We start from the raw sequence: 14208 nt of genomic DNA, 5'->3' as shown, positions 1-14208 counted from the left end.
AAAGAACTGTCACTAAAAAAATAGAATAAAATTATCTTCTGGAAGGAGATATCAGATGTTGTTCACAGATCTGCTCTTCCAGCCCCAAGCGTTCCAATGACCACAGGGATCACAGGCATCTTCCCTCCCCACACTCACTCCAAGTGCTACCTCTGACGGGCACAAAACCAGTTTCTAGTGTTCCTGGATCGGGAAGTCCCACACAACAACACTCCTGCCATGATTATTGGAGCCCATATATACTGTATATATGTACCGGTAATAGATATATAAAAATCAATTTAGTTTGTGTCCACCATCCATAGACATCATCCACCTGGGAGCACAGTCCCCAACTGGGAGCACAATCACGACTCAATCTTAGCTAAACAGGAGCAGAAATGACTAAACAGTAGCTGTTTGGCAGAGGGAGAATCTGGATAGCAGCTGTGGCTTTGTTAGATGAATATTACAGTGTTTAGGTCTATGTAGGCCAAGTAGACTTATCTGAATGTGTGTAACAAGCCCCTCCACGGTGGAAAGGTAGCATTGAGTTTCTCATTAACTACCTTGTTAGAACTCAGTTATTCCAATTGCTAATGCAATAAAATGATATGCATGGCCCGTTAAAACTGAGATACGGGCACTTTTTGAATGTACAGAACACACTTTTGCATAGCACACAAGATGATATAAAGTCACATGTCGGCCATTTCTAAACACTGAATCAAAATGAGCCAATTGTCTGAAATATGTGCTGCCTGGCCAAACAGCTCGATGCTTAAATATTACCGTTTCAATCAGGATGTAAGCAAAAAAGACCTCGGGTGAGTGCCTTGGTTTTTCCATGTCTGGCAAGGGACGATATTTCATGTGACGTTGACGAGCGCTTGTGGTCCAGCCAACCTGTGTGGCAAGATGCTGTACATCTCTAAACTATTTCTCTTACCTTCATTTTTTTCAAAATATGTGTCATGCACATTTTTCCCTGCATAGCCTTGTTCGGTAAAACAATCTTTCAACACCATGTGTGTATGTGCAAATATGTCTGTACATGTAAACATGAACATTCTAGATTTGTTTGCATATAAACACACACACGCACACATCTGTGTGTGTAGATAGATGAGCCTGGGTTAAGAAGGAAACAGGAGAGTGAGGGGGCTTTCCTTTTTCTTATAGAGAAACTCGACCGTATGCTAGTAATTGTTTAAAAAATGGCTCTAATTGTAATAGACAATGCGGGTTTTCAATTTGTCTTTACAAATTTCCATAGAATAATACTGTTCCTGCGAGATAGTTCTGGCCGCTGGTGTTCTGGCAGTCACCTTGACGTTGACAAGCATAATGATTCCCTCAGGTAGATATCACTCCCATCCTCCCACTCCTTCAAACACACACAAAACTACACACAGAATAGAGATAGATGTCTTATTGTTAATACACACATTAAATGCAGAAAACTTTAAATAAATTGGCCCTTGGGCATAAATAAAGTTCTCCAGTAGGTATAAACATCCAGGTTCAGCATTTGAGATCTGGGACAAAAAAAGATGAACAACTTAACTTCACATGCAGCATTTAGGGGATTTTGTGGTGTGAACGTCAGCCATTAATGTTTGTCTCCTGAACAGATGGTGACTTCTTCTGCCTGGGTGTACCCCCAATTCTTGCCCAAAGTTAGCTGGAATAAGGTCAAGCAACTCCATGAAGGGAAACAGTTGAAAATGATGGATGGTTAAAACTGAGGATACAGTAAGACATTTCCAAGACTACATCTTCAGCTCCTTCGGCTTCCCATTGCATTGTTCATGGATTTTCATCCATCCAACTGGAGCAAAATAATTTTGCTGCGTTATTTTTCAGTTTCTGCTTATGGTTGGGAAATCTATGGATACAGCTGGATTTTAATGCTCGTAGTTCTATCAGGGGTGTCGAACACTTTAGCTACCACGTTAGTTTTGCTGTTATAGGCCTTGATTGCTGCACTGGAGAAACAGTATACGGACAGTTTTCTGTGGCTTTAGCAGTTCAAGGCTGTATGTCCTCTCCTCTATTCTCTTATCTCCCTCCTTCCCTCTGTTCTTTACCGGGCCAGCCTTAGGCAGGAGGTTCTGTCAGTCTGGCCCCACTCAATGTTTTTCTTCCTTTTAAAAGGGAGTTTTTCTTTGTCACTGTTGCTTATTTGGGGCTCAAGCCCTGGGTTTCTTTAAAGCTGAGTCTAGAGACCAACTTGATTGTAACAGATGCTATATAAATACAGTTGAGTTGAATTGACTTATTTCTGGCTTCGTTACCTGACTAATGGACAGTTCCTGTGCCCGGGACACGCATGACTCCTGTCAGCTTTTTCCTGGTGTCCTTCATGCTGTGGAAAAATGGCTGAAAGTCCTCGTTAAAGCTCCTGTAGAACCAGCTCAATTTACAGAAAGGCCTTATAAGAAAAACAGGTTTTAGTGCTCCTCGTGAATGTGTTGCATACTTGCACACAACTGCATCGCTGTTTGTCCTGTGGGATCATCATCAAATACATGTGTGGCGGGGTGGAGAGAGGTGGAACGGTCAACGACAACGCCACCTGGGGAATTTCACCCCAGGAATTAACCGGAAACAGGCACGCGCAGATACGGTTCGGTTCCAGAGGCAGAGACAGGGTTGAGGGTTAGGCAGTACAATTTTATTAGATCCAACTCAACACCAAAATAACTCGGCTGTACAAAAGTCAAACAAAAGGGGGTGGACAGGGCTGGGGCCCCACCGGCAGGTAAAACTCAATTAGGGGAGATAAACAAACTAAACACACCCGTGCTACTACAAACAAAACTACACACGAGAGGTGTGATGAAAACGCCCTCCACCAGGGGTTGGGTCCCCGCCGTGGCCCGCAGCACCTGTCCACAAAGGAGAACAATTAAATTTACAATGATAAACAGTCAGACGCGACGAGCGCACACGCACCTCACACAGACAGGCAAATAAATGGTGACCAGGTCGTCTAAAAGAAAACAACGTCAACCAAGACACGAAAAGCAACAAAACCTAAAAAAAAGTAAATATAAATTGATACAATTTACACTGTTAAGAGTCTAAAATTTAGGCAAAAGCTCCGTGGTCGCCTCGGCGGCACCACCACGTCTCAGCGCCGTTTCTCCGAGCAAAGGGGAGCGAGGGGAGAGGGAGAGAACGAGAGAGAATCCCGAACCAAAGGACCGAGCCAAAGCAGCAGTGGGTCCAGTAAGAGAGGTAATCTACTCCATGAGGGGTTCCCGCTGGGGCATCGCGACCCACTGACACCAGCCGGCAGCCAACTGCAGCGAGAACAGCCCCATTACCATTTATCAACTAAGTGAGTAGGGGAGTCAGTGACGCGCATTGCTGCGCCTTACCTGCCCAGTGCCAACTAGCGCGCACGCCCTTACGGCAAAGCGCTCTGGACGGAAGGATGGCGGGAGGAAGCACCAACCTTCTGCAACAAGTAGCAAGCACACGTTCCAGCACTGTTGCACTTTACGTCGTAACCAGATGAAATATGCGTTAGCATGCCGTGCTTTTACCTTGGCGCTGCCAGACAGCATGCTCATTCTGGGACAGGTTCAGTTGGTCAAACAGCCCAGATAAGCTGCAACCACGCTACACCTTCGTCGAAGGGGGAAATCAACTACAGTCAGCTGGAGGCAGTGCCTTATATAAACCTTTTTCTCCCCACCCACCAATTAAGGCACTACCTCCATATGGCACCTGTTCGGAGGGCAGGCCACGCCCTGCCACACATGCTATGCATGTTTGTGTGTGGGTGAGCAAACGTGCATGTGCAGATGTACACAGTTGACCTCATGCAGCCATCATCCATCATCTATGGCGTGAAAGAGACCTGTGTTTGTTGATAATAAGTGAACAAAAGCAACAGACCTGTGAAAACGAGGCAAGGAAAATCATTGTGTTCCTAATTAATAATGCCACATATCATGAAAGACTGATCATAGCGAGGATGTCAGGAGGGAATGGGCAGAAGGGGAGTAGGAGTGGGCCAACCACTAATAAAAGACAAAAGTCTGATTGATAAACTGATAAAGTTCTTAGGAAACCCTTTTCATATCACTTTTTAACCATTTTGCCACCACTATTGTTGCAGTTGTTTTGAGACATGTTTTGATCTTGAGAGAGTGCAGCTCAAAGATGCATTACATGCCAGCTATGTGAGTGAATTCCTGCTGGAAAATGCATAAAAACAGTCCTAACGCTGCCTATACAGGTAAGCAATCCACTGAGACCATAGCCCCCAAAAAAGGCTTGGATTGAGACATCCAAAACGTGGTGCATTCATCAAACAAAGCAAGAAAAATAGTTTTCCAACATGAGGAGATCTGTGAGATAAATCCAAAACCCGGCTGCTCTGTCAAGCCAGCAGTAATATGTAGGAGAGATTTGTCAGTGGCTGTATGATAAAGCTATAATGAAAACCTGAAAACCAAATTTTCACAATTGCTCAGATAAGGAACAGCAGGGAAGGGCAGCGGCGCCTTGAGCCGTGACCACAAAATCTCTCCAGCAGGCCAGTGTGAACAGAGGACCAAACCTAACAGCCACTAATGCAGAGAGCAATGACCTGTGCAAATAAGACAAGAGCAAAGAGGTGGATGGGTTTGTAATCTCAGTGTCTCCGTGAAGAACAACAATTAATTCATATTTTTGTTGCATCCAACGAAGAATGACTGCATATCCTCCCTGTTTCAAATTGCATACCAAGAAGCTCTCCCGTGGAGCTAGAAACACCTGGGACATTTGTTTTAAAAGGCCCCTAAAGAACCATAACAGACATAGTTGAGAAACAGTCCCAACTGTCTCAGTGCTCCAACAGAGTCTGTCCAGTTAGATGAAGTATCAGATGAATTTGGGGTTATAAATTGGAATAAAGGGACAGTTTTCCATGCGGAGAGGAAATTGGTTATGCTTAATTGCAATAATTCCTTCCCCTGTTCCTTGAACGACTTTTAAGTGCCTTTAAATGGTTCTGCCACCATCTAGTGGGAACCCTCACAAATGCAGGGCGGATTCGTGAAAAGGACCAATAAGAGATGTATTTGAAGGTATGTCTCCTATATCATGTCCTACACAGGGCTTTATTTGAAAATAAAACAGGGTGATTGACTGAGAGCTGGCAGGATGAAAACACTAAGGTTAAATGACTATTATTTCTTTTCTTTTAAAAAAACAAGTCCGTCGAGCTAGACAGGAGGAAATAGAGGTGAACCTTCTGATTCTCAGCTGGATGCTGATGAAGTTAAAGAGAAATAACAGAGTCAAAAGGTAAGTGACAGTGAAAAACACTGCAGGCCATGGAATTTCTAAGGCTTTGTGATAATAACTGAATAAGGTTTTTATGTATAACAAGCACTTTTTTAGAACCCTGAAAGACATTTTACAGTAATTAAAGTATGTATCATGTGTTTAAAAGAAATCTTTGCACATTCAATCCCTGCCCTGTTGAAGACACTGTTTCAGGTGTGATGCATTTTATGTTGTACTGTTGGTCACTTTGTTCATAAGTTGGTCAGGTTTTATTTTTTATTTTATAGGAAAATCCTTATTCCCTGCAGGCATGAATGTGTTGCTCACAAGTGTTTGAAAGCACATCGCCCTCTTTCTCCTGAAAGCAGAGGTGGCTTCAAAGCTGTGTAGCTTTGGATGTTAAGGTTGTTTCAATCTTAACATCCTTTTGTTTTTCTTACATGCTCCCAGTAGGTGAAGTCAAAGAAGAAATCATTTTACTGATTTACGGAGAGAAGGCCAACTTTCCTGCAACCGAACGGGAGGAGAGAAAAGTGGACTACTGGAAACAGAATGATTTCTTTGCTGGAAAACTATGTTCTCTGACTTTATGCCCCATTAGTGAGCTTCTGCCTTGGGATACCAGTATCAGGAGGCTGTGAAAACAGATTGGATGTAAAATCAATTTGTACTTCAGCGACTCTACATCATATTGGCATGTCGTGACCACAAAGTGCAAAGTCAGACAGACGGACAAACACAGATAAAGTTACATGACACAGTCATTAGTATAATTGCAGTGTATCCAAGTGTGGTAAAAGGCAAACATTCATTTACACACACACACACACACACACACACACACACACACACACACACACACATACACATACTCACGCATATACACACAGAGTGGAACTTCATCTGAATGGGCTGTGCATAATTGCAGTGTATTAAATTGTGGTTGAGAGGGACATTTATCCACATGACATTTAGAAATTGTAATACAGTTTCCACAGAAAGAGAACATCGACAATCCTTCCGATGCCAGTGCAGCAGAGGCAATCATTTGCCCTTTTCTGTGTCTCCTGTGGAAAAAACCTGCTTGAATAATGTCTTTTCCTTCTTCAACACCCCACTGCCAAAATGGCACTACATTGATTACCATGAAACACACAGGGTATGCTGTTGCCGGACAGGGTGCTTGCTGTTTTTCAGGTGTAGGAATTTTCACTGATAGAGATGTAACCTTGGTTTGTGTCCAGAAGTGTGCCAGAACCACCTATAATATATACACCATAACAGCAGGACAAGGTGACCGGTTTAATTCAACCCTCCAGACATAGGAGTCCCCCTAGCTCTGCCTTTAGCTGTCCCACATATTTAAAGGATAGGCAGCAAGTGAATGATCTTCTACATGTAAAACAAAACAGGTCTACCAAGTCCATTCATGGCTCATTAAGTGAAGTCTCCTGTCTCTGAAGGTGACAGGACCACTGACAGGGCGGTGAGACGAGGGGCTGGAGCCTTGCCCACCTCTGTAGGTATGGTGGACGCTGCCTGGATGGAGGGGGAGCTAGGAAATCCATTTGTAGGCTTTCAGTCTATCAGGATAAACAATCTGATACTATCTATTGATGAAAAACAATACAGCAGTAAAAATAATGTTTGTAAAATGGGTTGAAAACAATTTTGAAAGATTAAAATTGAAAAAAAATCATCAGTACAATATTGATTCATTTATTATAAAATATTTCGATTATTTTTGGAGCAAACTCTTACGTTTAAAAAAATATATTTCTTTAAAATTCTTGCAGTTGCCCGTGGAAATATAGTTACGAAGCATATCCACTAGATGGCGCAATTGGCAACATCTATTCGAATAACAGCGAAACGCGATTGACAGAGCTGTAATTAATTAGTAAAACAGACTGTCAGTAATTGCTTTTCATTAGGTACTAGTGCATTTGTGTATTAACTTACATATGGATTTGTTAACGCAGCAGCAGTTTGTTTGTTGTTGTTTTGTTTTTGTTTTAGTTTCAGTTAACTGATAATTATAATGTCAACGAACAACCCAATAACAACCTAGCACAAATAGTTCGTGTTTTAAAAAAGTAGATAGCCCTCCACGAAATCTGAATATTAAATCAAGAATGAACTGAGTGACTTGATTAAAAGAGCTTTTAACAGAGGAATGAAATATATAGATACTTGGTTAAAAAAAAGTCGTAAAGAAGTATGAGAAAACTGGTCAATTGAATAACTTGAAACCGATTAAATATTAGTAAATAAAATGTACATAAAAATAACAAGTAAGAGGAAATGGGCCCTCAAATATATGAAAGCTCTTTAATGAAAAGGTTTATAAACTGATTCTGTAGCAAAATAGGAATTCGGGAGGTAATGTTGGATATTGTCGGCTGCTCTTTATTTCATAATTCTGTTGCCTGTTTACATTTGTTATATTTTGACCCAAGCAGCGCTCCGTTATGTGGCGTTCAGTATCATGGCAACCAACCCAAACACTTGCAACGAGGTCAGGATGGTTCCTATCGACAACGTTGTTGGATACATTTGTTTCTAAAGCTTACGCAGACAATTTTCCAGGAATAACATGGTAACTTTTTCTTAATATATTTTTAAATACTTTTACTTTTAAATACGTTTTAAAAAAACGTATTTATCATTATACTTATTTTACGATACGATTAACCGCACTATATCTGTGCTGTATCAGCTATTGTTAATTTTTAACGTTAATTGATTATTGTTAATTAAGCTTACTTTGTAATACGTTTAAAAGCAGTAATGTATAATGTAATGCCTAATGGGTCCAGCATTATGTTACATTTAACAAGACTAGAAAATGGTTTGCATATTGTATAGATAAGTTAAATTGAAATCATATTGAAAATTAATTTGCTAAAGGTGAAAGGAAATTAATACCAGGAGGCCAAATATTGCACCTTCTATATTAAAAGTTCTAAAGGCAATAAATATAGTTTTGGTCTCATTCGGCTACCAAATTAGATTTTTATTTTCTGGATTCTTGGGCTCACTTTCACACGTGAGACTTTGTCAGAGTTTGTAAACTGATCATTATGGTATGTAGCAACCATATGCACTCTAAAGCCCTATATCTATTAACAAACAGATATTTCCAGTGGCTTGAATATATCCCAATCTTTCTCCCGGCTCTTAAATGAAAATGTAGTTTTATTAAGTAACATTACAATTCCCAACCTTTTCTTTTTCAAATCAAAGCTTATTGAGCTCTTCTGGCATTTAGTGAAGTCATTTTTTGCAGGCATGCAGGGACCAAAAGTATGAACCGTGTCTAAGGTGGAAAAATATGGGACTTCCCGTCTCAAACGGGTACGTGATAACTCCTCTCTGAAATAAGGTCAGGCTATTGTGAAATGGTGAGGAATTCTTTTTTTGTTGAGACAATGTTTGGCCACATTTAGTCAACATGTCTGCCCACAGTCATAGATTATATAGTTGTGTATCTATGCTGCATTTTAGAGTGTCCACTTAGTCCAGACTATACATTAATCTGAGGTAATGCCTAGATTCAATCTTTTACTCAGTTACACAAAATGGTCTCTCATATATGACCATTGATTGATTGAGTAATTGAGCTTTTCGAGGCTTTATGTTAACTTGCTTTTGCACTGCTACTTTCGGGGGGGGGGGGGGGGTATTAGTCTTGTAGTACAATAAATTTTTAACGACACATTAACATTACACTTCATATGAACATTATGCATGATTAGTCACAAAGCAGATGCATTTTGTCCTCTAACCATCTTAGCAACAGTGGCCTTCTGGTCCTGTTGTAAGACAATAGGACCAGTGTTGATGAGTGTGTTTGGGTTATTAATCCTATGGATTACATACGGGTTATCGATCCTTTTTTTAAAATGTACCCTCCCTGCAGCATCTACAGAATAACAAGCTTCCTCCTTTTTGATGAGCCTCCTCATCAAAAATGAGGGGAAATCTCCCTCTGAAAACATATTACTTATCCTCTACCTATTTCATCTTTTTGTGCGTTCATCCTTCATCCTCACAGGCCAGTTTTCTTTCACACATGCAACATATATGTCATCCTGTAAAGTTCTGTGTCTGACCAGCAGGTCCATATGCCTGCCTCTTTTTTTAAAATTGGAGAAAAATAAAGATGTCATAACGTCAAATTGCATTTATTCTATGTCATCTAGTTGTACCACACCTGTCCACACCTGCAGAATGTTATCTACAGCCTGACAATGTGCTTTTATTTCCAGTCATTCCAGAGCTGCAGCTGCAGTTGTGGAGACTTCATCCGAAAGTGAAGATGAGGAGGTTGAGCAGCGTTCGGAGAGCATCACTGATCTGTCCCTTGAATACTTGCAGATCAAAAAATTGGTCAAATACCTGAAGGTAGACCACTTTTTTTAAATTCAACTAAAACATATTCTGAATACATCCAATATGTACAAATATTCACACCAACATGTGATTTTATTATAATTTGTTTGTAACGGTTTGTGTGTTCTTAGGGATATACTGAAAAAATAGCAATCCATTTCCCTTTATCTTTTGCTCATTTTTGTCTCAGTGCTAGTAGAATTTGTATCTTAATGCAATTACAGTATATAATGGTCCAAAACTTGCACCATTGTTCAGACTAAATGTTAATAAACTGTTTATTTCCTTTAGTCTTACCAGCCCAAATCTGAACACAGTAATTTAAACAGAACAAGCCCAGGAGGAGGACTGCTAATGGAGAAAATAACACAGGGTGGTTGGGAATTGGAAATCCCATTCATCCCAATTCATCCACATTTGGTCTTGTTTTTGCAGGCAGGTGACCAGACAGCCACTGTGCTCACTCTATGTGCCATGCTGAACCTTAATTTGATGAAGGAGACATACCAGCTGGCCATCTGGGACCTTAAGGGCCTTGAAGTCCTTCTAAACTTGCTGGATACTAAAGAAGAGAGATGTCACGTATGTATCTGTGCCAAAGCTGCATCCAGAAAGCTAACAGGCAAAACCAGAGCAGCTAATGTCTGCCAGTGTGCGTTACTTTTTAACCCTGTTGAATTAAAGCTTTACTCTGGATTTGCATTTCTGTCTTCTGAACTCATTACAGGTGAAATCCTCATATTAGCACAGAAATTAACATTTACTTTCATATCTTGGTGAGTTTGGTTTTTTTATGTTTTTAGATTGGATCACTGAAAATTTTGAGGCAGATTAGTCAGAATGTACTGATCCGCCGGGCCATTGTGGACATGGATGGTTTAAGGAGCCTTGTGAGAATTTTAGACTCATTAGTGATGGACACCAAGGCCTTTGCTGCTGAAACCATTGCTAATGTGGCCAAGGTCCAACGAGCAAGAAGAAACATTCTACAGCTGGGTGGTGTCCCAAAGTTGGTGAGTGCAAAACACTAATTTCAAATCATTTAATTACAGCTGATGTGCTGTATGTTGTGACACACAATAACTTAATCATCCATGTACATAAAGGCCAGATAGTCGCTTATCAATCATCTTTCGGGTACATTTTGAAAAGGGCAGACTGTTGAAGTAAAACAGATTGAATGTCTCCTAGATCCTCTGAAATGAGTTCATGTTTGTTGACAGAGAGAGATCTGTGATTAGCCCCTGTTCCTTGTATATTTTTCTCAGCCCCAAAATCTGATGTTCTCATGTGAAAGTTGCTCACGGAGACAGATTCATTTCCCGCGATGTTATGAGACTACCTTTGAACTGGGCAGTGGGAAGAACAGCTTTGCATGCTCTACCTCATTGGCCAGGAGCTGTGGAGTAGATGCCTGAATGATGGCCAGAAAGAATCAGCCAGAGATAAAACAAAAACTAATCCATGATTTTTATAACTTTATCTTTTAAACCATGCGTATTTGGAGGCTTAATGCTCTTCATGCTTAAATATATATAGGTCATTTGTGTGTTTACGGATGGGTGTTTATCTGTGGACTAACACGTCTCTCACATCTTTAATTTCAGGTGAAACTACTGGACTGTGAACCAAACTCAGTCAACTTAAGTGCAGACCAAGAAAAGAGTGTGGAGGTCGCTCGCTGTGCAGCACTGGCTCTGTGGAGCTGTAGCAAGAGTACCAAGATCAAGGTGGCAATCAGTAAGGCCGGAGGCATCCCTTTACTGGCACGCTTGCTCAAGTCTTCCAATGAGAACATGCTTATTCCTGTAGTGGGGAACCTGCAGGAGTTTGCCTCAGTGGTGAGTGTATGTATAAAACCCATTCAGAATAGGTGAGCATGACAAATACCTGTTCATGGAATATGGAATTTCTCTGGAATAAAGGGTGCTTACTGCAGTAAATGTTGTGTCCCTGCAGAAAAGTTGCAGGATTGCTATTCAGACTGAGGGGATAATGGAAGATTTGGTGAAAAATCTCAGCAGGAACAATGATGAGCTCCAAATGTACTGTGCCAATGCAATCTTCAAGGTACTTATTTGCCACATTAAAGGGGTTTATAACCAATGTTGATTGATTAGTGCTAAAATTTAGCACTTTCAAAGTCATACCAAGCATTTTGTGATTTTAACCTTGGCAATATTTATGTTTTGTAGTGCGCTGAGGATGAGAAAACTCAGGAGCTAGTGCTGAAGCACAGTGGTCTACAGCCACTGGTTTCACTGTTGAGCAAGTCAGACAACAAGGAGCTCCTGGCAGCTGCCACTGGAGCCATCTGGAAATGTTCCATCAGTCGAAAGAATGTGGATAAGTACGCCTGTAGTCGAGGTCTCGCCTTATTACCTCTCATTAGCGCACAAACAAAACACACCAGAAATACAGAAAATATACTGCCATACGTTACGAGATGTATAAATGTGTACGTGTATAATTAAGGATCATTTGTAGATGATATTGATACATGATTCATTATATTTTCAGAACAGCAAGATGATAGTAATTTGGTGTTTCGCCCACATGTGGCTGTGACTTTTCTAAAAGGTGTTAGGACTGCTTTTCTACAGCACCCGAATGCATCACTGTTAAGAAGTTCTGCTCATTCTTGTTCCATCATTCTGTGTTGAGGTCCAGGGTTCTGTGTTGTGTTTGGCTTTTCCTGCAGGGGACGCTGTCCTGCTGGACTTGTGAACATGCAGAACCCGACTCCTGTGTTGGCTCTGTGCTGGAGCACTTTGTGTGCCCCGGAAGATTGAACTAGTGCTTCCTTGCAGCCCATTAGGACTGCCAGTTGGAGTTTGTTAAATAAAACCTGTTTTTGGACTTTTTATCACTGCGTTCTTGCCTGCTTCCGGGTCCATACTTAACATAACACTCCGACCAGTATGGACTCGGCGGACCAAGACGCAGTGCGCCGCACGTTGGAGGCTCAGGGGAGGCTGCTGGGTCACGACCAGCTCCTCATGGACATTTGGACTTCGCACCAGACTCTCAATGCCAGCGTAACAGACCTGCTCTCTTCTGGACGGGCGGAGCCGCGGAAGCCCCACATACCCATCCAGGAGTGGTATTCTGGTGAGGGTGGCGCTTGTGCCAGTTTTCTGCTCCAGTGCTCTTTAGTTTTTGACCTCCAGCCCCTCACCTATACCAGCGACAGGGCGAAGATCGCTTTTGTCGTTAATCTTCTCTCTGGGAGAGCGGTGCAATGGGCCACCGAGAACCAGACACCCGCTTCTTCCAGTTTTCCGGCCTTCACGGCTGAATTAAAGCGGGTGTTTCTCCAGCCTGTCCAAAGTGGAGAGGCGGCCTCCCAGATCCAGTCCCTGCGCCAAGGTTCCAGCTCCGTCGCGGACTATTCCATCCGGTTCCGCATCCGGTGTTCACCCAAGGACTTGCGAAGGGACTCAAGGATGAGTTGGCCACTTGGGAGGAGTCCAGGGACCTGGAGACGCTCATCAGCCTGGCGATCCAGCTGGACAACCATGTGCGGGAGAGACGCCGCCAGAGGGACAGGGACTGCTCAGTGAGGAGTTCGGGGAGTCCGTCCGGGCGAAGTGGAGCTCCTGTTGAATCCAACTCCGGTCCCTGCTCCACCTCAGGATGTCGCCGGTGAACTTATGCAGATGGGACGAACCTGACTACCCCACGCGGAGCGGAAGCTCCGGCTGTTGGCAAAGGTCTGCCTGTATTGCGGCCAGGCTGGCCACTTCCTTGCCGATTGCCCGTCCCGGCGTAATAAACTAGGCTCGTCAACACGCGTGGGAGTGTTGACAAGGAATCTGTCTCCGGGCCATTTTTGGTGGACTCCGGCACAGGTGACAGCTTCATCAGCCAGGACTTGGCCATGCAAGCCCGCATCCCCATCAAGACTCTGCCCGAGCCAAGACCTATCCTTGGTCTCAACGGGGAAGTCCTGGCAACGGTGAAGCACCAGACCCAACCCCTCACCCTCATTGTCTCCAGGAACCATCAGGAGCAGATCCGCCTGTTCATCATCCCGGCATCCTCTTCCCCAGGGGTTCTCGGGTCTGCTTGGCTGGCTCGCCACAACCCCCCAGATCGATTGGTCGACCGGGAGAGTGGTGAGTTGGAGTGTGCCCTGTCAGACCATCTGCCTTTGTTCTGCACCCACCCCCACGCCTGCTGGCTCAGACCTCGCCAGGAGAGTTAAGGAGGTGGGGCGTTCCCCCCATGTGGTCCGGCCGGGTGGTAAAGTCCAGTGCCGCGGGAAGAGAGCCGCTGCAGTTTTCCTGGGGGCCACATCCCGGCAAATGGAGGAGAGTCCCAGTGGCCCAGCAATCAGTTCCGGATCCAGGTGGGGTCCCATCAAACCAGTTGTTCGTCCCAGAGGACAAGGTGGCGGTGCCCTTGGTACAGGCCGACGTACGCCGGTGTAGGAGGGTGGGGAGGCGGGTCGGCGCTGCTTTCCTGCAGGCCTTCCAGCATTCTCAACGGCAGGTCAATCGGCACCAGGCTCCAGCCCCATCCTATCAGCCGGGCCAGAAGGTC

The 14208-nt window shown here is 43.2% G+C and overlaps 1 protein-coding gene and 1 long non-coding RNA gene across 4 annotated transcripts in view; one reads left to right on the top strand and one right to left on the bottom strand.

Annotated features, from left to right (window-relative positions):
- Positions 1-3101: 3101 nt before the first annotated feature.
- On the bottom strand, positions 3102-3639 carry LOC115251272 (uncharacterized). The gene is made up of 3 exons (XR_003889845.1): positions 3534-3639; positions 3366-3445; positions 3102-3287 (listed from the first exon to the last, which is right to left on the bottom strand). It is a non-coding gene; the product is annotated as an uncharacterized lncRNA (long non-coding RNA).
- A 4107-nt stretch (positions 3640-7746) lies between these two features.
- odad2 (outer dynein arm docking complex subunit 2) overlaps positions 7747-14208 on the top strand; it is a 23409-nt gene continuing 16947 nt past the window's right edge. For 2 of the 3 annotated variants that reach the window (XM_029843106.1, XM_029843105.1), the window contains exons 1-8: positions 7747-7867; positions 8558-8625; positions 9540-9675; positions 10099-10245; positions 10467-10676; positions 11271-11504; positions 11623-11733; positions 11859-12013. In XM_029843106.1, the coding sequence (XP_029698966.1) occupies positions 7865-7867; positions 8558-8625; positions 9540-9675; positions 10099-10245; positions 10467-10676; positions 11271-11504; positions 11623-11733; positions 11859-12013 (1064 nt within the window). In that variant the 5' untranslated portion in view covers positions 7747-7864. The remainder of the gene's footprint in view (positions 7868-8557; positions 8626-9539; positions 9676-10098; positions 10246-10466; positions 10677-11270; positions 11505-11622; positions 11734-11858; positions 12014-14208) is intronic. The other variant, XM_029843107.1, reaches the window with a different exon arrangement.

The sequence above is a fragment of the Takifugu rubripes genome, chromosome 10 (genome assembly GCF_901000725.2).
Source record: "Takifugu rubripes chromosome 10, fTakRub1.2, whole genome shotgun sequence".
Classification (NCBI taxonomy): domain Eukaryota; kingdom Metazoa; phylum Chordata; class Actinopteri; order Tetraodontiformes; family Tetraodontidae; genus Takifugu; species Takifugu rubripes.
The sequence above is the reverse complement of the archived record's forward strand: the minus strand, read 5'-3'. Positions and strand labels throughout refer to the sequence as shown.